Source organism: Dermacentor variabilis, chromosome 9, assembly GCF_050947875.1.
Source record: "Dermacentor variabilis isolate Ectoservices chromosome 9, ASM5094787v1, whole genome shotgun sequence".
Classification (NCBI taxonomy): Eukaryota; Metazoa; Arthropoda; class Arachnida; order Ixodida; family Ixodidae; genus Dermacentor; species Dermacentor variabilis.
This window is the reverse complement of record NC_134576.1, coordinates 144,881,545-144,906,872: the sequence shown is the minus strand read 5'-3', so window position 1 is coordinate 144,906,872 and position 25,328 is coordinate 144,881,545. Positions and strand designations below refer to the sequence as shown.

Below are 25,328 nucleotides of genomic sequence, written 5' to 3'. Positions count from 1 at the left end.
CGCACCCAGTTTGCCGCTGGCCGCATCCGTGTACGCCACTATCTCCCTATCTATTTCGCTGAAGCGTGTGACCAGTGCTTCGGCTCTCTTTTCCCTTCTTTCTTTGTTGAAGGTGGGGTGCATGTTTTTGGGAAGTGGGTCTATCCTTAGCTGTTCACTGATTTCTCTTGGGTTGTCACATTTCTTTTGCATGCCTCTGTCTGTCTGCAGCCCCACCATGTTCAGGATAGCTCTGCCTGTATATGTTTGGCTGAGTCTTTCCTGTTGGGCGGTTTTAACTGCTTCGGCTGTTTCTTGCCATGTATTGTGAATTCCCATTGTTAGGAGTCTCTCAGTGGAGGTGCCTATGGGTAGTCCGAGTGCTCGTTTATAGCATCTTCTGATTATCGAGTCTAATTTGTGTCTTTCTGAAGCCCGGATGTTAAGGTATTGTGTGGCGTAGCTAAGTCTGCTGATGACGTACGCTTGTACTAGCTTAACTAGGCTTCTTTCTCTTAGCCCTCTCCCCTTGAGAGCTATTCTTCTGAATATCCCGGTGACTTGTGCTGCATAACCTTCCAGTTTCCTTATGGTTTCGTCGTTGTATCCATTGTTTTGGATGAAAAGTCCTAATATTCTTATCTTATCTACTTTGGGTACTGGTTTGCCCCAACCGTGATGTTGAGATCGCTGTCTCTTTTCAGCCTTAATGATTTGGGGTTGTACATTAAGAGTTCCGATTTTTCTGGTGAGCAAGTAAGCCCCCTAGTTGCTGCATACTCGATTACTGTGTCCGCGGCTGTTTGCAGTTTGTTTTCTATTTCCGCGTCGTTACCTTTGTTTATCCAAACATTTATATCGTCTGCGTACATGCTGAAGTCTAAATTTTCTATTTTCCTGAGTTTAGCCGGGAGGCCCCTCATAGCCAGATTGAAGAGGAGTGGGGAGAGTACAGATCCTTGCGGGGTACCTCTGTTTCCCAGTTCTATTTCTTCCGATTCCAAATCCTGGTATCTAATATTTGCCATCCTGTTTGTCAGGAAGTTCTTTATATAGTTGTAGGTTCTGCATCCTACACCTATTTCTTGCATTTCTGTCAGGATTGCCTCATGTTTGACATTGTCAAAGGCTTTCTTGAGGTCTAGAGCTAGGATTGCTTTTATATCTCTTGAGCTTGAGTTTATGATGTCGTACTGAAGCCGCAGCATCACGTCCTGGGTACTTAAGCCCGGTCGGAATCCAACCATCTCATTCGGCCATAGTTCGTTTCCCTCCATGTGTCGGGTTAACCTTGTCTGGATTACATGTTCCATTAATTTCCCTACGCATGATGTGAGGGAGATCGGCCTGAGATTCTCTAGCTTAGGGGGCTTGCCCGGTTTGGGGATTAGTATGATGCTAGCCTCCTTCCATTGTTTCAGGAGTTCGCCTTTCTTCCACACCTGTAGAATGTATTTGGTTATAGCTGTGATCGACTCATTGTCTAGGTTCCGCAGCATTTTGTTTGTTATCCCATCTGGGCCTGGGGCCGATTTCGTATTAAGTCTGATTATTTCTGCTCTCACTTCTGCCTCTGTTATGGGTGCATCTAGCTCCTCATTTAGGGGTCCCCCATATTCTGGTAGGTTGGTGCGAGTCACGTTTCCTATGTATATTTGTTTGATCTCTTCCATGAAGCTCTCGTCTGTTCCGTCGTATTTATGTCGTGTTTTGGCTAGCCTTATGTTTGTCTGCGACTTTGATTGGGTTGGGTCTAGCAGGTGTCTTAGGATGTTCCATGTTTTAGCTAAACTCATACCTTTTTCCATGTCGATTATCACACAACGATTATCGTTGTGTGACAGAAGGGGCACTCCAAAGGGTGTAAACTTTTCTTAAAGTGCACTGTTAAAACGGTTGCACCCTTTGGGGTGTAAATTTGTCCCACAACAATAATCGTCATCTGCCTTGTTTGCGTTTCCTTTCCTGAAACCTCGGCGCTCGCTACTTTCCTGTCGAGAATGCTGCGTCACACTGATAACGCGGCGCCTTTCGTGACTGGGAAGTACCGGGCTCGCCGCGTTAGAGAAAGGAAACGCGGGCAAGACGGATGGCGATTATTGTTGTGGGACAAGATAAACCCCAAAGAGTGTACATTTTTCTAAGAGTGTGTAGGACAATTATACACCCCAAAGGGTGCAGCCGTTCTAAGAGTATAAGAAAATGTTAACACCCTTTGGGGTGCATATATATGCCACACTCTAAGACAATTTGCACCCTTTGGGGTGTATATTTGTCCCTCAACGATAATCGTCATCAGTCTTGCCCGCGTTTCCTTTCTTTAACGCTGAGAGCCCGGTACTTCCCAGTCACGAACGGCATGCGCGTTGTCAGTGTGACGCAGCATTCTCGACAGGTATGTAGCGAGCGCCGAGTTTTCAGGAAAGGAAACGCAAGCAAGGCAGAAGACGATTATCGTTGTGGGACAAATTTACACCCCAAAGGGTGCAACCGTTTTAAGAGTGTATGTCATGCTGATAACGCGCATGCCGTTCGTTACTGGGAAGTACCGGGCTCGCAGCGTTAAAGTAAGGAAATGCGGGCAAGACAGATGATTATCGTTGTGTGGCAGATATGCACCCCAAAGGGTGCAACTGGTTTTACACACTGTTAGAACGGTTACACCCTTTGGGGTGTAAAATTGTCCAACAACAATAATCGTCATCTGCCTTGCTTGCGTTTCCTTTCCAGAAAACTCGGCGCTCGCTACTTTCCTGTCGAGAATGCTGCGTCACACTGATAACGCGGCGCCTTTCGTGACTGGGAAATACCGGGCTCGCCGCGTTAGAGAAAGGAAACGCATCAAGGCAGGTGGCGATTTTCGTTGTGTGGCAGAAGGGGGCACTCCAAAAGGTGTAAACTTTTCTTACACTCTAAAAACAGTTGCACCCTTTGGGGTGTATATTTGTCCCACAACAATAATCGTCATCTGTCTTGCCCGCGTTTCCTTTCTTTAACGCTGCGAGCCCGGTACTTCCCAGTAACGAATGGCATGCGCGTTGTCAGTATGATAGCATTCCCGACAGGAAAGTAGCGGGCGCCGAGTTTTCAAGAAAGGAAACGCAAGCAAGGCAGATGACGATTACTGTTGTGGGACAACGTCATCTGCCTTGCTTGCGTTTCCTTTCTTGAAAACTCGGCGCTCGCTACTTTCCTGTCGGGAATGCTGCATCACACTGATAACGCGCATGCCGTTCGTAACTGGGAAGTACCGGGCTCGCAGCGTTAAAGAAAGGAAACGCGGGCAAGACAGATGACGATTATTGTTGTGGGACAAATATACAACCCAAAGGGTGCAACTGTTTTTAGAGTGTACACTCTTAGAAATATTTACACCCTTTGGGGCGTATCTTGTCCCACAACAATAATCGTCATCTGTGTTGCCCGCGTTTCCTTTATTTAATGCTGCCAGCCCGGTACTTCCCAGTCACGAACGGCATGCGCGTTATCAGTGTGACGCAGCTTCTCGAAAGGAAAGTAGCGAGCGTCGAGCTTTCAAGAAAGGAAACTCGGGCAAGACAGATGACGATTATTGTTGTGGGACAAGATAAGCCCTAAAGGGTGTAAATATTTCTAATAGTGTAGTGTATGGAGTGTATTGTTGTGTGGCAGATATACGCCCCAAAGGGTGTACGTTCTGCATCTATGGGAGTGCGAGGAGCTCCGTCCTCAGGGTGCACTCTAAGAACAGTTTACACCCTTTGGCTTGCCCCTTCTGCCACACAAAAATAATCGTCATCTGCCTTGATGCGTTTCCTTTCTTTATCGCTGCGAGCCCAGAACTTTCCAGTAACGAATGGCACGCGCGTTATCAGCATAGAACAGTTTACACCCTTTGGAGTGCCCCTTCTGATAACGCGCGTGCCGTTCGTCACTGGAAAGTTCCGGGCTTGCCGCGATAAAGAAAGGAAACGCATCAAGGCAGATGACGATTATCCTTGTGTGGCAGAAGGGGCAAGCCAAAGGGTGTAAATTGTTAATAATAATAATATTTGGGGTTTTACGTGCCAAAACCACTTTCTGATTATGAGGCACGCCGTAGTGGAGGACTCCGGAAATTTTGACCACCTGGGGTTCTTTAACGTGCACCTAAATCTAAGCACACGGGTGTTTTCGCATTTCGCCCCCATCGAAATGCGGCCGCCGTGGCCGGGATTCGATCCCGCGACCTCGTGCTCAGCAGCCCAACACAGTGTAAATTGTTCTTAGAGTGTACACTCTAAGAACAGTTTACACCCTTTGGAGTGCCCCTTCTGCCACACAACGATAATCGTCATCTGCCTTGATGCGTTTCCTTTCTTTAACGCTGCGAGCCCGGTACTTTCCAGTAACGAACGGCACGCGCGTTGTCGGCATTTCCTGTCTTCGCGCCACTTCTTTCGTTCCAGGAAGGCTGATGCGGAGCGTCTCTATTCAGCTTTAGCGCCAATTATCTGATCTCAAAGCACAGACGCACATGTCCCGTCTATACTGTCTATACTGACTGCGCATCGGTTGGAAAAATGAAGTTCACGCATTTTCCGCTTGTTGATGCCAAAGGAGCATCAGGCACGTCATCGCTGCAAGCTGCAGATACAGTTTCTGATATGACCTGATTACATGGGCCATCTGGGTTTGGCGCTTGAGAGGGCCCGTTCACACAAATTTCAAATGTGTCTGACGACGATGCAGCGCACGAATGCACTTCCTCAGCAAATGCAGGCAGGCTAGCCGGCGTGGCCGTAGAGGAATTGCGCTTTCTTTTCTGTGTAACGCTTGAACTCCTCATTTTAGGTTGCTAGCTAGGCCTCATGTAGGACGCATAGTGAGGAAAAACACTGGGCACTGCATCTTGCTTGAGCATATATACGCCTCTTCGTGTCCTGGCGAAAGTCGATTTCCAAAAAATGAAGGCTGCATACGGTCGAATAATTTCAATTCGAAGTCGGCTCCCAGTTCTTGCGATAACTTGCAGCCAGCGTTCCCGCGTAGCTCTTTGTCCGCTGGTATGTCGTGAAAGGACACTCCAGGGTCTTTCTTTTGCTGGCTCCACGTACAAAACGGTACACAACAGCAGCGCATACTGACGTGTAAATCATCACAGGAACATTACTGTTGCAGCAAATTGACGGACCTTCGTCGACCGCTGCCAGAAACATACGGTGTGTCATCTGCAAGTTGGCGGAGGCGGGTATTGTGGCCCCGGTAGGACTCATAATAATAATTTATTTCGACGTTATCTTTTGTTGTGTGCAGCGATCACTTCATTTATTGTCATTGCGAAAACACTCAAACACTTGACGACGCAAGCGCGGCGCGAAATGTCCACAAACCGCCGGCGCGCGGGCGGGGAACAACGTCGTCTGGAAGCGGGCAATATGGTGTAAAGCCAGTGTTCTGTGGTAAAGCCCCTTAGGGCTTTAATATGGTAGAGCCAGTGGAGCCGCCAAGCGGCATCTCGGGACAAAACCGAGAGAGTAGGCCACGGTGGACTCCGCGGCGCTCACGCGGCAGGCACAGAAAAAAAAATAAAGGAGGCATTGGTTCAACTACAAGATTTAATTAGCATTATTTGATTTTTCTTAACCCTACAAATTTCATAATTAGGTCTAGAAAGCGTCTAAAAAGAGAAGGAGTGCAGCAGTTAAAGACATGCAGCATCATCAAGTAACTCCATGGTCGCTCTAGGAGTCATAGTCACCAGTCACTACCTCTTTGCTTCATTCATCTAAGCAGCAGTGGAAGCAGTTCGCGCGTGTGGTGTGTTTTTCACGAAGCGGTTCGCGGGACCATCAAATCCGCTTGTCGTGATTCATGCAAATTCTGTAGGGTGACAGTTCGTGTAAATTCTCCCCTCCGCACTAGGAGGGCCCCTTGCCATGGCGGGAAGACCCACCCCGCTTACGGATGACAAGACGCATCAGGTGAAACCTTACGAAATACACAGGGTGAGCTAAGCCTAAAGACGCAGTAGCCCGGCATGTTTCATCGCTCAACTTTTAACGCTCGAAGCGGAACGACGTAACCAGGGGTGCAGTGTTGCTGAAGTGTCGGTCTTTTTCTTGCCTGTTACATACAACACTAATGAATGGTGATTAGTGAGTGTTGGTGGGCTGTACTAGACATCTTTTCATAACAAGAAGAAAAAAATCGCGATTGTAGCCGCCGTATTTCGAACTACCGGCAAAATGAAGTCAAGTTTGACAGCATGTTGTTTGCGTCGAGATGGTTACGAGCTGCATACGACGCTTGGTGAGAACCTCAAGCGTGGTCAACTGCGAAGCCAAAATAGAGCTGTCGACAATGTTTTTGTCGAGCGACAACTGACTCTTCAGTCTCCCGGTAAAAAGCTCTTTGCTTGGGCGATCACACAGCTCCAGCGAGTTAACAGTACAGAGGCTATCCAAAAGAAAAACTTGAGTGGTGTGCTAATCCGACATCACTTTAGTGCGCAATTTACGTAAGGTGGCACAAAACTTGTTCGTGGACGCAACAAAGATTTGGTTGTATGACTCTTCGCGAAATTTACCGTTAACCCATCGGGCCTCTTCGGTCCATGCGATCTAAATTTGTTCGCGGGGCCCGCTACCTCAAGCGAATTTTAAACGTCTAGGTCAATACACTGCATCGACTTCGTGCATTTGAGAGCAAGCTTTGTACGAATTCTAATCGAAATGCGCGCAGTTCTTTATCTGTCTAAAACCCTTGCATAAATGTTACGATATGGTAGGTTGGCTTGTTTGTACCCTTAAGCTTTAATCTTTCGGCTGGCATTACTGCAAAAGCACCATTAAATTAGTCTGTGGTTATACACTGCAGCCAAAAATCTGTTTATAATCCTGGCATAGTTTATATGTATCCAGCATAGATGTTTCCACCAAAGGTAAAGAACATCAAATTCTGAACTGTTGCATGTTGAGTAAAGTGCATGCACTGCCATTTCTGCAGTGCTCTTGAGCGCCGGTCACGCAAGTTTGCAGTAGTCCAGAAGGACTGACAGCTGGTCAAGTTGGTACTGATTCATATTAACTGAGCAGCAAAACAGCAAGAAAGAATAGACGACAAACTCATCTGGTTTATTTCTGGAGAAATTTGACACCTAAGTACTCCATTATCACATGACCACCCTTCTGGTGGAACTGACCACAGGGAAAACTAAGTGGAAAAGAATCGCTATCAACCCTTGAATAGGCTGAAGTTACACAATAATTGAAGAACTTCAACGGGCATTGTGAGAAATGCTACGCAGAAGACAAATTTATCTGATGTTGTGATGGAAGAATGACACACATACATCACCCATGTTTCTGATATGAAGTGCCTACAATTTCCCTGTTCTTTGTTTATCAATCGAAAGGATGCTGTCAGGATTGGGGGCTCAATCCCATCGCTCTTAGTCAGTTGTTAAGATTGGAGTCAGGCATGAATTGGAAGGTAGCTGGCCCATGCCGTCGTCCAACTTATCCACGCTAAGGACGTTGTTGAAGGGAAGGACTGCTTCTCATCAAAGAACGAGGAATATGGGTTCATTTACAGTATCTACATAAGGACATTGCAGTTCATCAGTCTAGCATGACTGCGAGAGAAAGTACTGAGCAGCCGCACAACAGCGATTTATAAACACTCGGTCCTCCCTCGATCCCAAGGTGAGGGAAACGTTCGACCAGTCATCGTAAACAAGTCACCTCTCTGCGCGAGAGATTACACAAACACACTCACACACACACTTTGCGCGAGGTTCACGGTCCTCAGCCGACGTCAGACGGACTTCGTAGAACTCGGGGCTTACTTCAGGAAAGGCGCCTTTTATTCCCCGAGCCGACCCCCGCAGCGCGCCCACCGGTTGCCCATTGTCTTGCGTCTTGAACGGCGCGTGGGAAGGGGCCTCGAACTACGTTCCCTCGGGGACTCCCTCGTTCACAGCAGACCAGGTTGGCCGTGGTGGGTTCAGGCACAAAGCCTGCTTCGTCGCACTTATCTTGGCTCCAGCGACGGAGAGTCGAGGACGTGCGTATTGTTCTCCACACACAGTCGACTTAGTGACGCCGTGGCTAGAGGTTTGCAGTGGCGTTCCAGGAAAAGTTGACGCCCGCTGTTGCAACTGGCCGGCAAAACTTGCACGTCAGTGGGCCGTTCTTAACAATGCATGTGTTCGTTAGCTGGGTTAACTGGCTGCCTCTGGCCTTCCTGCATGATCACGAAAGCACATCAACCTCATGCAAGCAGGATCTGAGTAGCAATGAGTGTAAACAGGGAAAAATCTTCCATTCTTTAGAATGGCTTGAGAAATAATTTAAAGGAGGCTTCTTGGCTCATGGGTTGTAATGCAAACACTGATTGGAAAGGTCCATATGATGTAGTAGACGATGCCTACCACTGTATAAGTGGTCTGCCTGTGTAATCTGAATTGCATTCTTGTTCTTATTGCAGTCAGTGCTACAAACTGTGACTTCAGTAATGCGGCAGCTGCTGACACCATCCTGGCTGAGTGAACACCCGCCTGAGTCTGTCAGTGAAGAAAAGCCAGATCTAATAAATGGTAACATACCTTAGATAACACATTTATGCTGTGGGTTGAGGCTGTACACTGTGGTCCTTTGTTGTAGAGAACACATCGATGTAGAGCATGTGCGAATTTTCCTCTCTGACAAGAGTGCAATCGCCCAGCTTTGCAGCAGATGGCTTGATTAGTGGTGCTGGCTCTTTTATTCACTGCTGTCAGTACATTGACATAACTGGAATTTTCAACTAGTGCACCAGGAAAGTGAGGATTGCACATTGAGGTGTTCTCTTTAACAGTGGTCTGCACTGTACATGTATTATTGGTGTATTGCTGTCTGGCATAATACAGGGTGTCTGCATGAAACCTCTCCGATTTCAAAAAGACCTGCCATTGTTGCTCAGTGGCTACAGTGTTCGGCTGCTGAGCACGAGGTCGTGGAATCGAATCCCTGCCACGGAAGCCGCATTTCGGAAAGGGCAAAATGCGAAAACACCTGTGTGCTTAGATTGAGGTGCGCGTTAAAGGGACACTAAAGTGAAAAATGATTTCTTCTGCATCAGTAAATTACCGTTCTACAACACCAAAAACACCACTCTTACAACGATAAGACGTTTGGCGAGCCATAAAAAGCGCAAGAACGAAATACGGGTGGCGACGCCTACTTGAGTTCCCGCACCTGGGGGCTGTGACGTCTTGGATTTTAATGGCATCTTCTAGGGCCTACTAAGTATACATAGTGGTACAGATTGACTACGTTGTGTTCTAAAGGAACCAAATATTAAGCATGGCAAGTTTCAGGAACCTTTATTCAGCCAAAGCGGCCCAAATGCGAAAACATACTTTGGAATTCCTGACGTCACGCTGACGTACCGGCGCTGGGATTTCGGTGCGAAATTCAAATACTGATACTTGAACCTTCATTTTCTCATCTAATAATCAAACTATTTTATTGAAATGACTGCCTGTAGGGTTCTCAAACAATGCTTCATGAGTGTAAACTGATTTATTGTTTCGCTTTAGTGTCCCTTTAAAGAACCCCAGGTGGTCGAAATTTCCAGAGTCCTCCACTACGGCGTGCCTCAAAATCGGAAAATGGTTTTGGCATCTAAAACCTCATAATTAAAAAAAAAAAGTTCAGAAAGAAATAAAAAAAATGAAACTAGGATACATCGATACCTGCAGTCTGTGGCATCATTTAAATCAGCTGAAAAAAAAAATCAAGAAAAGCTTTTTGAATTTCTTTACATGATGCCACAAACTGCAGGTTTCTATCTATTGTAGTTTTTTCTTTAATCGGGGAGGTTTCATATGGACAGCTGGTATTTTCTGTGCACATCAAGCAGGCATGTTGCTTGCAGACGGCCACATGTTGGAATGCTTTTTACATTGCACAGTTGAATACATTTACATGAAAGGCAGCAGACACAGATCAGGGGATGCCTGTTGCTGCCAAGAGACATTGTGCTGGATGTCAACATTGGGATAGTGCCTTGTCGTACGTCACTTGACAAAAGCACTGTTAATGCAGAATGTATTGGGGTGGAACGTGTAGTAGACGTATCCACACAATTTCAAGTGCGTGGACTGATGGAACACAGATATGAGTTGTTGTCAACTTAAAGGGACACTAAAAGCAAATATTAAGTCAAGCTAAAGTGATAGATGAATGTTTCAGAATCTCTAAGGCGTCAATATTATCGCGAGCAGGGCCTTAATAATCGAGAAACTGAGGTAAATGCAGGGCATGATTAGAGGCTCCCCCGGGACATTTAAGCACTGGCCCGATGACAAAAGCACTCCTCAGTTAAATTTTTTCACTAGTACTCAACCACTCGTTGCAAAAGAACATCCTTGTATTGCATTATAAGACGAGAGAAAATGTTACTTGTCCAGTTCTATTTCATTTTTAGAAAAAGAACCTGTTAAAATTACCTGAGAACGACGCAGGTAGTCGAAAGGTTCCATTTTCGCTCGACTCTGCGCTGCCCACGCTTTTTGTCTTGTAATATATGTCATATTTTTTTCAGCTATATTTATTCCTCCTAATGTATAGAAACATCAAAACAAAATGCACGCATAGTAAAGGCATTACTTTACCAAGTACAGATGTATTTATTGTAATGATGGCCACCATGCGTACCGTTTCGTACACCGCGACATACTATTCTCTTGCAAACAGAACATTTTCTTCAATAGATCTTAGCCTAGTCTCACCGTCACTGCTCTCTGAACTTGAATGGAAAGTTAACGACAATCCTTACGGGAGCGACCACTTCCCGATACTACTAAGAACATATAAAGAAAACGAATGTCTACCACAGGCTCCTAGGTGGAAAATCGATACAGCCGACTGGGAGAAATTCCGAACCTTAACTAGCATATCATGGGATGACATGTCCTCGTTAGAAATTGATGCTGCTGTGGATTACTTTACAGCTTTCATTATAGATGCCGCATCTAAATGCATACGTGAAGTAAGTGGCTCGGCATGCAAACGGCATGTCCCGTGGTGGAACGATGAATGTAGAGTCGCACGTAGGAATCAAAACAAAGCGTGGGGGTTGCTACGTGCTTCACCCACTGCAGAGAATCTTGTTAACTTTAAGAAAGTCAAGTCTCAAGGCAGGAGAACTCGCCGACAGGCCAGAAGAGAGAGTTGGCAAAAGTTTTTATCGAACATCAACTCGTTTACAGATGAGGCGAAAGTCTGGAACCGCGTGAATAGAATTAGAGGGAGACAAACATATTCACTCCCTCTGGTAAACACACAGGGCGATACGCTGCAACATCAGGCAGACTCACTTGGGGAGCACTTTGAGAGTGTGTCAAGTTCAAAACATTATTCGAAATCCTTCCTGAAGTATAAGCAAATAGAAGAATGTAAGCCACTCAAAAGAAAATGTCTACAGAATGAATCGTACAATTGCCCTTTCAGTATTGCCGAGTTGAGAGCTGCCTTGAGCTCATGCAAGAGCTCTGCACCGGGATCTGACAGAATCATGTACGAAATGCTCAAAAACTTACACAATGACACGCAGGTTACACTACTCACACTTTTCAACACCATTTGGGACGCAGGGTACCTTCTGACCGCATGGAAAGAAGCCATAGTGGTCCCTGTTTTAAAACAAGGCAAAGATCCCTCCTCAGTGGCAAGCTACCGCCCGATAGCCCTCACAAGTTGCATGTGTAAGGTATTTGAAAAAATGATAAATCGGCGACTCATCCATTTCCTTGAACAGAACAAAATGCTTGATCCCTATCAGTGTGGCTTCCGAGAAGGGCGCTCCACTACCGACCATCTTGTACGTATTGAAGGAAATATCCGGGACGCCTTTATACATAAACAGTTCTTCTTATCAATATTTCTCGATATAGAGAAGGCGTACGATACGACGTGGCGTTACGGAATTTTAAGAGACTTGTCAGAAATGGGCATCCATGGCAATATGCTAAACCTAATAGAAAGCTATCTGTCCACTCGTACCTTCCGCGTAAAAGTCGGTAATGTACTTTCGCGTCCTTTTACGCAAGAAACTGGAGTACCCCAAGGAGGCGTGCTCAGCTGCACACTCTTCATCGTGAAGATGAACACGCTTTGCGCTTCATTACCATCGGCAATCTCTTATTCTGTCTACGTGGACGACATACAAATAGCTTTCAAATCTTGTAACCTCGCAGTGTGCGAGAGACAAGTACAGCATGGCCTGAACAAAGTGTCGATGTGGGTAGACAAGAATGGATTTAAGATCAATCCTAACAAAAGCTCTTGCGTTCTTTTTACAAGCAAGAGAGGAATGATCCCAGATCCTTGCTTAGAACTATGTGGACAACAAATACCCGTAAACAAAGAGCACAAATTTCTAGGTGTTATACTAGACTACAGACTCACTTTCGTCCCCCACATTAAACATCTTAAAGAAAAATGTCTGAAAACAATGAACCTAATCAAACTTCTATCCCATACTTCGTGGGGTAGTGACAGGAAGTGTTTAATTAATCTCTATAAGAGCCTGATTCGTTCACGATTAGGTTATGGTGCCGTGATCTATCATTCTGCCGCTCCAAGTGCGCTAAAGATGCTAGACCCTGTTCACCATCTAGGTATCCGTTTAGCCACAGGAGCTTTCAGAACGAGTCCCATACAAAGTTTATATGCAGAATCGAATGAGTGGTCACTTCATATCCAGAGAACATACATCAGCCAAACATATTTTCTGAAAGTCCACTCTAATCCTCAACATCCGTGTTTTAATACCATTAACGATATGACATATGCTACACTCTTTCATAATCGTCCATCCGTAAGACAGCCTTTCTTGCTGCGTGTGAGGGAGCTTAGTGAAGAAATGCATGTTCCACTCCTCGAGCTTCGCCTAATGCATCCAGCCAAGCTGCTACCTCCTTGGGAGTGGCAGCTGATACAATGCGACACATCTTTCGTTCAAGTTACAAAGCACGCTTCAGACATTGAAATCCAAATGCATTTCCGGGAACTCCAACACGAACACTCCTGCACGGAGTTCTACACAGACGCATCGAAGTCGCACGACGGGGTGTCCTATGCAGCCGTCGGTCCATCCTTCTCGGAATCCGGCGTACTGCATCCGGAAACTAGTATCTTTACGGCTGAAGCCTGCGCAATATTATCGACCGTGAAGCATATAAGGAAATCAAAACTCAAAAGATCAGTTATACATACGGACTCCCTAAGTGTTGTGAAGGCTTTGATATCGTTCTGTAAGCACAAAAATCCTGTTATAATTGAACTCTATTCCATCTTATGTAACGCATATATATCTAACCAGCATGTGATTATATGCTGGGTGCCAGGACATAGGGCCATCGAAGGTAATGTTCTGGCGGACCAGATGGCCACGTCAGTTGCATGGCATTCTGCTAATCCCACCGCTGCAGTTCCTGTCACAGATCTGAAGCCCTTCTTGCGGAGGAAACTACGAAATCACTGGCAACGCCTATGGGACGCGGAAACAAATAATAAGCTCCACGTGATAAAGCCACAGTTAGGATTCTGGCCCTCTGTAACAAAATCACGCCGAACACATGTCCTATTCTGTCGTCTCAGAATAGGACACACATTTGGCACGCATAACTATTTACTCACTGAAAATGATCCTCCAACCTGCGGTAGGTGCGGGGAGAGGCTGACCGTCCTCCACGTCCTCCTGGAGTGTCGGGAAGCCGAATATGAAAGAAAGAAACATTTTCCTTTAGCATACCGGCATCACATCCCCCTTCATCCCGCAATGCTACTCGGCCGAGAACCCTTATTTGACACCAACGCCGTCCTAAGTTTTCTGAAAGATGTTGTCTTGCATGTTTTTAGCCCCACATGTTCGTAGCGGGTCCTCTCTTCAGAGGATGCCGCTGCGATATCTCTTTAGTATAGCACATGCCTCTAGGCCCTTGTCTTTCAAGGGCTCTGTCGAGGCAGCAGTGCTCCAAGTAATTTTACGATCTTATATATTTTATAATTTGCATCATTCTTCTACGATGGATTTTAATCTTCATAGTATTCGTCACAAGTCATCGCCATAATTTTATAGCACATAGATTTTACGCACTTTACAGCGAATATTTTTAGGCCACTTTACAGCCAAGTCACATCTTCCATAATACATCTTCAACATTACCACGTGTCATGGCGCTCTTTGGCCAAACCTGGCCCTTGCGCCACAAAACACCACATATCATCACCGCATGTTGGCGTCGATTATTCGGTGTTGCACTTGCTTCAGCTGCTTTGTTTCATTCCTTGTGGCTAGGCAGCGGTAGGTACGGGTAAACGCGGTAAAATAAAGAACTACAAAATAAAAGTGACTAGGGAAGCAGACTCGCAGAAAAAAGCCGACGAGATTGGGATGCCTAGCAGCCGCTAACCAAAGAACCAAATCGCACACGGCACCCATGTTGGGTCGATGTTGCTGCTGACAACAGACTGTGCCGGCGCTGCTGTACCGGCGCATTCATGATGGAGATTGCGGGTGTCCTGAAAGTTTTGGTACTTTAGTAATAGTATTGAGTACTTATAAGTTTGTTCTGAAGAGGTAAAAATTGAACTTCCATATTTTTAAAGGCTTTTTTTCTGCTGCCCGACACCCTCTAGGCTCGAGAGTATTCCCTTGAGGTTTCGAAGGACGAACACGTACTCCTTTGACTCAAAGCTCCCTTCCAGTAGGGCTCTTTTGCAGTGCCAATGTGACAGTGAGCATTCTGCCTTGAAGTAATGGATCTTTGGTTCAGAGGACTTTCAAAGTGCCCGTATGACTGGGGTATTAATCTCTTGGCACAGCAGAATATGTTCTCAGCATCTGAGATTTATGTAGCCAATGAAGCAAATTACATCATTATTTTTGCCTGAAGTTTGTATCAACTGTGTCAGCATCACCGGTATTCTGTGGTGCTAAGCGACTTTGAAGGGACACAAAGGTGAAACATGCTATCATCCTTGTCTGGTTGTCTGGTCAGGACAGGTGCCAATAATTGTCCGCAATGCAGAGTGCTGCAAATACATGGAAATGTGGGAAATTATTAGGCAGGCATTTTAAGTCATTGTATATAATGCATTCTTCCAGTAAATCCAAAAGTTGGGACATTCAGAAGAATGAACTGATGGGCTAGTTAGTATGGAACATTGCAGAAAGGTGTGCAATAAGCTAAGAAGAAAAAAGCAGAGGCGTCTGCATCAGCAGGCGTTTGATGTGTTGCGACATCACATACCGAAGCACATGAGGGTTGGATCCTCCCACGTATAACCGTGCGTGGCTTAGCCATGTGTGGGGAAGAGGGGATCCTGGGGGTTAAGCCAATGCTGGGTGTTTGGACCTTTACGGCCCCTGGGGGGCAGCAACACCCCTTTGGCCTCGGCTTCACGTAGACGGCATCCCCCCGACTGAGCCACCCGGGGAAATCGGTAGTTGCCTTTTCTTGTCCCTCTGGCCTTCCAACCTTCGTCTTTTTCTCACTTTCAATCTTTCCTGTCCTCTCTTTAATTTCCTTTTATTTCTGACTACATGGGCAGCAAGAGTTAACTTTGTGTGTGTTAACCTTGGTTGCACATATTTGGTTACAGCAACAACATACAGTTGGCATCTGCAGGAAATGTTTATTACAACTCTTGCGGCGTCCCCTTGTTGCCCACTTCATGGTGGGCGGCTGGCGTTGCTGCCGAAATCTCCACATATCCTTATGGCTAGTTCCTTCCCACCACTCCTTGATAGCCCTCGATAAAGAGGGCACACCAAAGATATGTTCCAGCTTCTTGGACGTCATAAACCAAACTTCTCACGATTCCATGCCATTCATTCGGAAAAACCACAAAACATGTACAGACAATCTCCCCTTTCCTAGTTTCCAAGTCTTTAAGTGAGGCTCTTAAACCAGGCTACAAGGCATCAAGGATGGCAAGGTGTGATCTCCTCTTGGTGCTCCATGATCAGAAACAGCACAAAAAGCTGCCCAGTCTAGTGTCAATTGGGGATGTTCAAGTGACAGTAACCCTGCACCATACTATGAACACCACCTGTGGTGTTTTCTCAGCTGATGACCTGTTAGAACTGAGTGAAGCTGAACTCTTGGAGGCCTTCAGTGAGTGGGGCAGAATGTTATCAATAGAGAGTTTTAGTTTAGGGAATGCAAGCGGCTTGCGTACGCAAGAACTAGGGGCGACGATACTGCGCATGCGCAGACCACTACGTTTACTTGTGTCTTTGGGACGGCCGAAAACATTGCTGCCCCTAAGTGGTCACGTTTCCCACATGACTCTCGCGGTGTACGAGAACTTACGAGTAGCTAGCGGGTAGATAATGTTCTAAATATTTCGCCAAGTGTCGACAGACGTCGTTTTTATGTATATTAGAGAGGTATAGCGTGTCTGGTATTCGGGTAAATGCAGGCGGAAAGTGGCCGGGGGAGTAAATGGGAGCGGCTTGCATGGTGGCATTCACCTGGTGGCGCAAAGCTCAAACGGATAAAAACAGCTAATAATGCTGTAACCAAGTCTATTCTACTTCGCTGCTGGCATAAATTTTCGGCACTGGCGTAATCGTGTTGCTGCCAAAAATTTATACCCACAGCAAAGTAGAATAGACTTGGTTACAGCAATATTAGCTGTTTTTGTCTGTTTGAGCATTGCGCCACCAGGTGGCTGCACCATGCAGGGCGCTCCCGTTTACGGCTCCGCCCCAACGCCCCAACAACGTCCGCCTACATTTACCCGAATACCGGACATGCAAAACCTCTCTAACTGCTTTTAATAAGAATAGTCTTATGTGCTTTACTTCATATGCATGATTTCATATTTTTAAAAAATGATAACGCAGCAAAGATCAGGCGTTGATGGCGCTACGAGCGTGTCCGATCTCACTGCGGCTTGCGTTTAGGGCCGCTAACATATAACGTGTTTCTGCTTGCATATGCAAACGCACCCAAGCGCTAGGGGCCCCCAACGCCTTGCGTCCCCTAAACTAAAACTCTCTAATGTTAAAAGAATTAAGATGAGGCATGACGGCAAGGAAATCCAGACTAAGCACTTGGTTCTTACTTTTGGCTCAAGTGTCCTGCCTGAGTCCATCGAGGTCGGGTACATCGTTTCTTGTTAGGCTTTACATGTCAGACCCTCTCAGATGCTTTAAGTGCCAAAGGTTTGGCCACAGTTCCCAGAACTGTCGAGGCCGCCAGACTTGCACCAAGTGCAGCAACAATGAACATACCTCCAAAACATGCAATATCCCCATCACTGTGTCCACTGTGATGGGGAGCATGTGGCGTACTCACAGTCGTGCCCATCATGGAAAAAAGAAAAGGAAATCGTAACGCTTGAAGTAAACGAAAACATAAGTTTCAAGGGGGCATGCAGGCAGGTATCCTACATGCTCAAGAACACCTTTGCCAATGTGACGCATCTGGGGGCGGCGACACAATGACTGTCGCTAGGTGACACTATGGTAACAACAGAGGCAACGATGCTGAAAAGTCGGACCTCGTAGCCGACATCTCGTTGTGGTCTTAGCAGCGCTGCCGAGCAACAACTTCGCATTCCAAATGCTACACACCGTAATCAACAGTAGACCGATGTCACGTGCCAGCGCCGACTTTTTTCATCACATTCGATAGCATGAGCGATGTCTAATTTTTCTTCTAAGCTAAGCACCCGGCGTCTTTTATATCCGAGTTTCACCATGATGCGAGTTCTTGCTTGCACGACGACAGAACGATCTCTGGCACGTCGCCGAAATGATGTTGATGTTGATGTGGCTTAACACGCAAATGCGCAGGGCGCTTGGAGGCCATTGTGCTGATTTCTGAGGCTTGTTGTTCTGCCGGGCCGCCCTGTGGAGACGACGCACTGCCGTGTTTGCGTGACAAAAAGTGGAAACACTACGTGTTAACGGATACGTATGGAATAAGCTGGTACGGTTTATGCGGATACAAAACACACTATGTTCAATGGCTGCTGAGTCGGTGATTTGACTTTATTACTTTAAAACGAAACTACTGTTTAAGCGGGTACAGTTTAATGAGGTTTTACTGTACTAACTTTCTTCGTAATTGCGCCATCTTCTGAAAAGACCGTGACGGGGCTAACGCCTCCGGCGGTGTAGCAATAGTTGCTGACCAGTCTTTAGTGTGTCGAAATGTCGCCCTTCAGACGCCCCTTGATGCAGTGTCAGTTCGGGCCATTGTCTTTAATAAATTGGCGACTGTATGTTCCATTTATTTACCCCCAAACTATCATCTCGAAAAAATACTTCTACAACCTCATTGATCAGCTTCCCGAGCCTTACATACTCGCGGGAGATTTTAACGCTCACAACGCGATGTGGGGAGAGTAGCCATGCGACGCGAGAGGTCGACTCATTGAAAACTTCCTTTTTAACTGCAATCCCCTGCCCTTGGTAAATAATCAAGGTAACGGGTTGGAAGACGAGGCAGACGCTCTTGGAACACATTTTCAGTATGTATCTAGCTCCGCGCACTATACACAGACATTCATTAAAGGGACACTAAAGGTTACCAGAAACTCAAGTTAAAGTGGTAGAGCAATGTTCTAGAACGTCTAAGGCGTCAATATAATCGCGAACAGAGCTTTAGTAACCGAGAAATTGAGGTAAATGCATAACACGATTTGAGACCCCCCAGCGACATTCCGGTACTAGCCCGATGACGAAAGGACTCCTCATAATTTGTGTTACTAATACTCAACTACTCGTATTAAAAATATCATTTCATTCGATTATAAGACGGAAAAAAATGCTATTTGTCTACGTCTATTCGATTCTAAGAAAAAATAACATTTTGACGTTGCCCTTCAGTAATATGGGTGTTCGAAAGGTTTCGTTTTCGCTCGAGTCTGCGCGCTCGACTCTGCGCCGCGCACGCTTTGGAGTTTCAGTAGTTTCGTTATCGCGTCGTGCTGTGAGGGTTCTGCTGGCTCGCGAAACTTTCATTTGGAACAAGCAGCGAGAATGCCACGTCCATGTGATGTCGTGGGAAGCCCTCGTTGCTTTCCCGCTCCGGAGAGCCGGTGTCGAGGCCGCCGTCGTAGTACGCAACGACGCCGGCAGTGCGAGCCCTCAGCAGCAGGTCGCGCTCGTCGGTGCTCAAATCGCTGAAGTTGAGCCCACCATCGCGGGCCAATCTGTCGGTGTCAGGGTCCATTGCGACGAGCGTCGAAGTTAGCGTCATAGAATGAAGTACCAGCTTACGGGCGTCTTGCGCTGGAGTTTGAGGTATAGTAGCGGCGCCTGGTGGCGGTGCGGGAAACGACATCTGGGTCGGGCCAGCTTGGGTCGTATTGAGCCCTGGCTGTGGCGAAGCACGTTTCTAGGCCGAGTTTTGCGTCGATTCGCACATTTTTATGCCCTGTTGCGAGTGCGAAAAGGCTCGTCGCTTCTCATAGACCACGCCGACCACGCTGCGAGCTCGCCGCAGCCTATAGTTTAACGAAAACGGACTCTCCGTGTGCCGTGGGACGTAATGTGGGACGTAATTCGTTTCTCCTTCCGCTAGCCACCATACTCCCGCTTTCGCTCTGCTGTCGGCTCTGTCTTGGCTCTGTTTCTGGCCGCGCGTTCGCGTTTTGCGCAGAAAAGCCGTAGCGCCGTCTGCGGACGCCGTTCTACTCACCGATGGCGCAACGTCACTATGAGACCATGATGTCAGTACTCCTCGATCGGAGGGCGGGCGATTTGAACTGCGCTAGAGGTACGCGGACGCTTCAGAACGCATTTTCTCTTAAAATAAGTCTCTCCTTGGCACGAAACAAGCGTTTCGACGTTTCTGTGATGGTATTTCAACAGTCCACGCTGACTTAATAGTAACCTTTAGTGTCCCTTTAAACAGAAAGAAACAGAAAAACGCAAGACACTGGACCGCAAGTGCCTAGGAAACTATATAACAGTCCTTTCAGCATTCCTGAGCTTAGAGCAGCATTGAACGTCTGCAAAAGCTCTGCACCGGTGGCAGACAGGTTCATGTATGACATGATTAAGAACATGCACACGGACACACAGATTACATTGCTCGTCCTTTTCAATAAAATTTGGGCAGCCGGACATCTTCCAGTGGCATGGAAAGAAGCTATCGTTGTAGCAATCTTGAAGCAGGGTAAAGACTCATCCTTGATAACAAGCTACCAGCTAATAGCGCTTGCAAGCTGCCTCTGTAAGCTTTTCGAAAAAATAATAAATCGCCGCGTTCTGCATTTCCTAGAATCAAACAACATACTTGATTCCTACCAGTGTGGTTTTAGAGAAGGCAGATCCACAACCGACTATCTTGTGTGCATTGAGGCAAACATCCGCGATGCATTTGCCCATAAAAAATACTTCTCAGTTTTTCTGGATATGGAAAAGGCCTATGGCACCACATGGCACTACGGTATTATCAGAGACCTATTGGGAATGGGCATCCATGGCACCATGCACAGCATTATTGAAAGCTATCTCTCACACCGCACTTTCTGCATTAGAATTGGTCGTGCTGTGTCTAGGTTGTTTATATAAGAAACAGGGGTACTGCAGAGCTGCGTACTTAGCGTACTTATACAGTAGTTAAAATGAATTCCTTACGTTCGCGGATTCCACAAAGTATGTGTCATGCCCCGTATGTCGATGCTGTGCAGATTACATTGAAATCGCTTAACATCGCAGTCTGCGAGTGACACCTTCAGTTTGTGCTCAACAAAGTCTCGACATGGGGAAATCAGAACGACTTTAAGCTGAATCCCCCCAAAAGCTCCTGCATCCTCTCTACAAGAAAGAGGGGCCTTTTCCCAGAGCCCAATATCCAGCTACATGGTGAATGCTTGCCTTTGAACACACAGCACAAATTTCTTGGTGTTATACTTGACATTAAACTGACATTTCTCCCACACATAAAGTACTTGAAAGCGAAATGTTTAAAAACAATGAACATTCTTAAAATTTTTGCGCAAACGACATAGGGCAGTGACAGGGGCTGCTTAATGAACCTGCGCAGAGCCTTATACAGTCACGTCTGTACTATGGTTGCGCAATGTATCAAACTGTCGCTCCAAGTGCATTAAAGATTTTGGATCCCATTCACCATTTCAATATTTGCCTGGCCACAGGCGCCTTCAGAACAAGTCCTATATAGAGTTTATACGTAGAATCTAATGAGTGGTCATTCCACCTGCAAAGAACATATACAAGCTTTGCATACTTCCTCAAAGTACAATCTAATCCTGAAAATCCTTTTTATAAAACCGCTAATGATTTGACGTTAGCCACGCTATTGCAAAACCGACCTTCAATGAGAAAACCTTTCTTACTACACATGTGGAAGCTGAGCGAGGAAATGAACGTCCCATTACATGTGCATCCACTGATGGCTCCTACAAGGATGTTGCCACCATGGCTGTGGCAACCGATAGAATGCGAGATGTTTTGTTTGTTGAAGTTACAAAGCATGCTCCAGAGATGCACATCTGTATGCTCTTTCTGGAACTCCAGCTGAAGTACTTCTGTCCAGAATTTCATATCGACACATCAGTCAGCTAATGGCGTATACTACATGGCTGTCGGGCCATCATTCTCGGAATGAAATATTCTGCACGCAGATAGAAGCATCCTTACGGCAGAAGCTTACACATTACTCTCAGCTTTAAAACACATAAAGGCATTAAAACTAGAAAAAGCTGTGATATTTACAGACTCTTTGAGCGTAGTAAGAGCTTTTAGTGTCTTTGCAGAAACATAAAAATCCAGTAGTCAGTGGCCTCTATTCATGTCTGTGCACTATATATGCATCCAACCAACATATAGTAGTATGTTATGTGCCAGGCCACAGAGGCATAGTGGGCAATATGCTTGCAGGCAAACTTGCTAAATCCATAACAACGAAATCCTGTAACAATACCATAGCTATCCCTCCCACAGATTTGAAGCCTTTCTTGCACAGAACACTGACAAACTTTTGGCAATCCATATGGAACCGTGAAAACTCTAATAAACTTAATTAAGCCGAACATAAGAAATTGGCCTTCAGTAACAAAACTGATGTCATGTTCTGTTGACTGAGAATACGACATGCATATGGTACTCATTGTTACCTGCTGACTGGTAGTGAACCAGTCAGCATACTCTGCGATAGGTGTGGTGAGAAGCTGACCGTTCTTCTTCATGTCTTGGTGTAGTGTAGGAAAGCAGAAGCTGAACGAAAAAGGCACTTTCCTATAGCACACCGATGCCACATTTCCCTTCATCTGGTAATGTTTCTTGGAGTGGAACTAATGTTTGATCCTAAATAAGTTTTAAATTTTTTATAAAATACCAATTTATTGCGTGTTAAAAGCACATGATATTCGTAGCACATCCTCTCACGAGAGGCTGATGCTGCGATAGTAACAATGTGTATGGCGCATGCCTGTGGGCCCTTGTGCTTAAGGGCCTTGGTGAGGCAGTAGTGCTGCTTGTAGCGACATCTTTTAGTATGTGACCTCTTCGTAGTATATAATTTTCCATAGCATATATCATGTATCATTGTCTAGTTTTATTAAGAATATATTTACGCACTTTCCAAAGAATATATTTTAGGCCTCTATACAGCCATGTTTCATCCACTTCTCGATGATCATCATTCAGCAACGGCAGTTTATCACAGCCTTGGCGCTCTTTGGCCACTTCTGGCCCTTGCGCCAATAAGCCCCAATCATCATCATCATCATCATAATCATTGTCTGGAATTTCAGACTCAAGAACTCTTCGCTATCCGATTTTCCTGACTTTTTGCCATGACTGCAGATCCGTAACGGCATTAATCAAAGCCAATGCCACTGCCATTTTGATTACCTCGCTGCCTCAAATCGGCACTCGGACAATCCGCTGGCAGCCGTAGCCACCACTGCGGAGTTCACTGTTTAGTGGCGGCAACATTAGGCTTACTTACTTTGACATTCGCTATTAAGCTTCTTGCCGTTCTGTGCAGAGTTTTAAAGCGAAAGCTTTACTGCGCCAGTCAGCGAGCCATTTCGGCTCGTCACGCTGTTGGCCGTATGCAGGCAGCCGTATGCCATATGGCGTGGCTGACGAACGACCTTTGGCCGCTGTTGACTAGCAATGCCGCAGCCGCGCCCCAACAGATGGTGCCGCTGTCGATGCCGCTGTTGTCGCCGCTTGCTCCACCAGATGTGGTCCGCTGGGGTAGAGGGAGAGGAGGTGTCACCTCGTGGGGGGGGTATATATATATATGCGCTTCTCCTCAGTGTATTTAGTCGTTATGGAGAGCGCGAAAGAGATGCAACAACGACAGAACGAAGCGACGTGCTCAAGAGACGCCAGAAGAACGCGCCGCATGGCTCTAGAAGCATCGTAATGAAGATGCGGCTGGAAGAAGTCGTGCCACGTCCCGAAGTGACTCTTCAACTGCGGAAGATACCGCTTTGAATTCTCGAAAGCGTCTGAATGAGACGCTGCGTAGACAACGTGCCGAGGAAACGGAGGAAGAATGTGCAAGAAGACTCGAGTCCACAAGCGTAGCCATGCAGCTCTTGCTTTCGCAATTCAACTAGGGTTAACCAGAGCTAAACCACAGGCAAATTTTTTCGTCACTTTCAGCAATGGCACTGACTCCGCCTTTGTGGTCCTTGCGATTGGCTTCAAAGCTTGGAAAGCACGGTGCATTGCATAATGCTCGTTCTTGAAAGTCAGCTTCGCCTTTGTACAGAAGTGTTACGTGGTGAAGCATATGCAAAAATATTGCAGTGAAGCATAACTAGCGTGGGAAGAGGAAATTGCCTCGGGGCACAGTATGTATTCCTTAATTACACGTGCGTGCACCCGCCATCTCCTGTCACAGTACGAGCAGCGATATGCCTAATAAGTGTACTGGCAAGCCTTCAGAGCTTTTTGGATGTGCCTGTTATGATTTGAGCCCTTAAGGGCAGTAAAGGACATTATAGACATGAACATGTTGGGGCGTTTTATCCTATGCTGCCTGTATTATGTATTTTTCTTCTTATATGTAATACCCCCCGCCCCCCCACTGTAATGCGTATTGATGGCGCTGTGGGTACCTTGGTAAATAAATAAAAGGACATTGCACATTTTTTCCCAACTTGCTGATTTTTTCGGACGTTTTCGTGGCCCCTGGGGAGTCCAAAAAATTTAATGTTAACTGTACAACTGACCGAGAGGATGCTTCAAGTGGTCCGTGGGGCGAATGCGTGGCGGAAGGAACGCGAGAACAGAAAGGACCTATGCATTGAGGAATGAATGGGAAAGGAAGCGTGCTGCTGCCGCTTTGAAAGAGTTTGAGCTCCAAAAACAAAATGTTGGCCGACACCGAAATGGAGGTGTCCCTCATCCAAACCAAAAGAGACTCTTTAAAGCAGTGAAATGCAACACTGAGTCATTGCGCGCAGGCTGAAAGTATGTCAGGAGTCTCGGGAAGGTTGAGGTTGACTTACCAGCTGTTGCGAGAGAATCTCACATGTGACAAAGTTCGGGCCTCATACCAATGAGCTAGCTATCAGTTGATAGAAGTAGCTCATTTTCTAAAATACTTGCTTCTGTATGCATCTCCTTTTTATTCGTATTTGAGTATGTTCGACTCGATTTGCAATGAGTTTTACCATTTTTTCGAAGACATCTTATTCGCTTTGCATTTTACTAACCCCTTCCTTCTGTTCTCTTTTTGAGTAAAATAAACACTGCTCCTTACTATTCAAACTGGATTAAGTAGTTTATTTTTTCACTTGCTTACAAGATAGTGACAGCATCGGGCGACATGGTGTCAGCCCATCTTGACATAAAAAAAAGTTCTGCCTTACTTAGGCAATTTTACAAAGGCACTTGGGGAATCAGGGAATTTAGAAACTTGGGGAATTTGGAAATGTCAACTTGGTAAACACCCTGATATTGTATCATTTTCTCGCAGCGCATTTTAATTCTCATAGTACACGTCAGTAGTCATCGCCATAATCTTATTACATGTAGATTTTACGCACTTTGCAGCGACTATATTTAAGGCCCCTTTACAGCCACGCCACATCAACTTCATAGAACTCGTCACTCCACTGCGACATTTTTAACACTGGAATGGTGCTCTTTGGCCATACCTGGCCCTTGCGACACTAAACACATTTATTCATTCGAAAAAAAAAAAAGATAGAAAGATAGCAGTACAGATAAAAGAGCAAATGCAGATGGATATACCATTTGAAAAATGGAATTGGGCGAGTCAGGTAATCTGTAGGGCAGGTAACTAGTTGATCAGAGTAACAGAATGCTAGTGCCAAGAAAATGTGAAAAGCAGTCGAGGGTAGCAGAAAATATGTAATCATGAG

The 25,328-nt window shown here is 46.0% G+C and overlaps 1 protein-coding gene across 2 annotated transcripts in view; it reads left to right on the top strand.

Moving 5' to 3' along the window:
* The first annotated feature begins 5,714 nt into the window (after window positions 1-5,714).
* Window positions 5,715-25,328, top strand: part of LOC142557732 (uncharacterized) — a 134,581-nt gene continuing 114,967 nt past the window's right edge. Inside the window, exons 1-2 of one of the 2 annotated variants that reach the window (XM_075669784.1) lie at window positions 5,715-5,921; window positions 8,428-8,536. In XM_075669784.1, coding sequence (XP_075525899.1) covers window positions 5,877-5,921; window positions 8,428-8,536 — 154 coding nt within the window. In that variant the 5' untranslated portion in view covers window positions 5,715-5,876. Of the gene's footprint in view, window positions 5,946-8,427; window positions 8,537-25,328 lie in introns of both variants that reach the window. The other variant, XM_075669783.1, reaches the window with a different exon arrangement.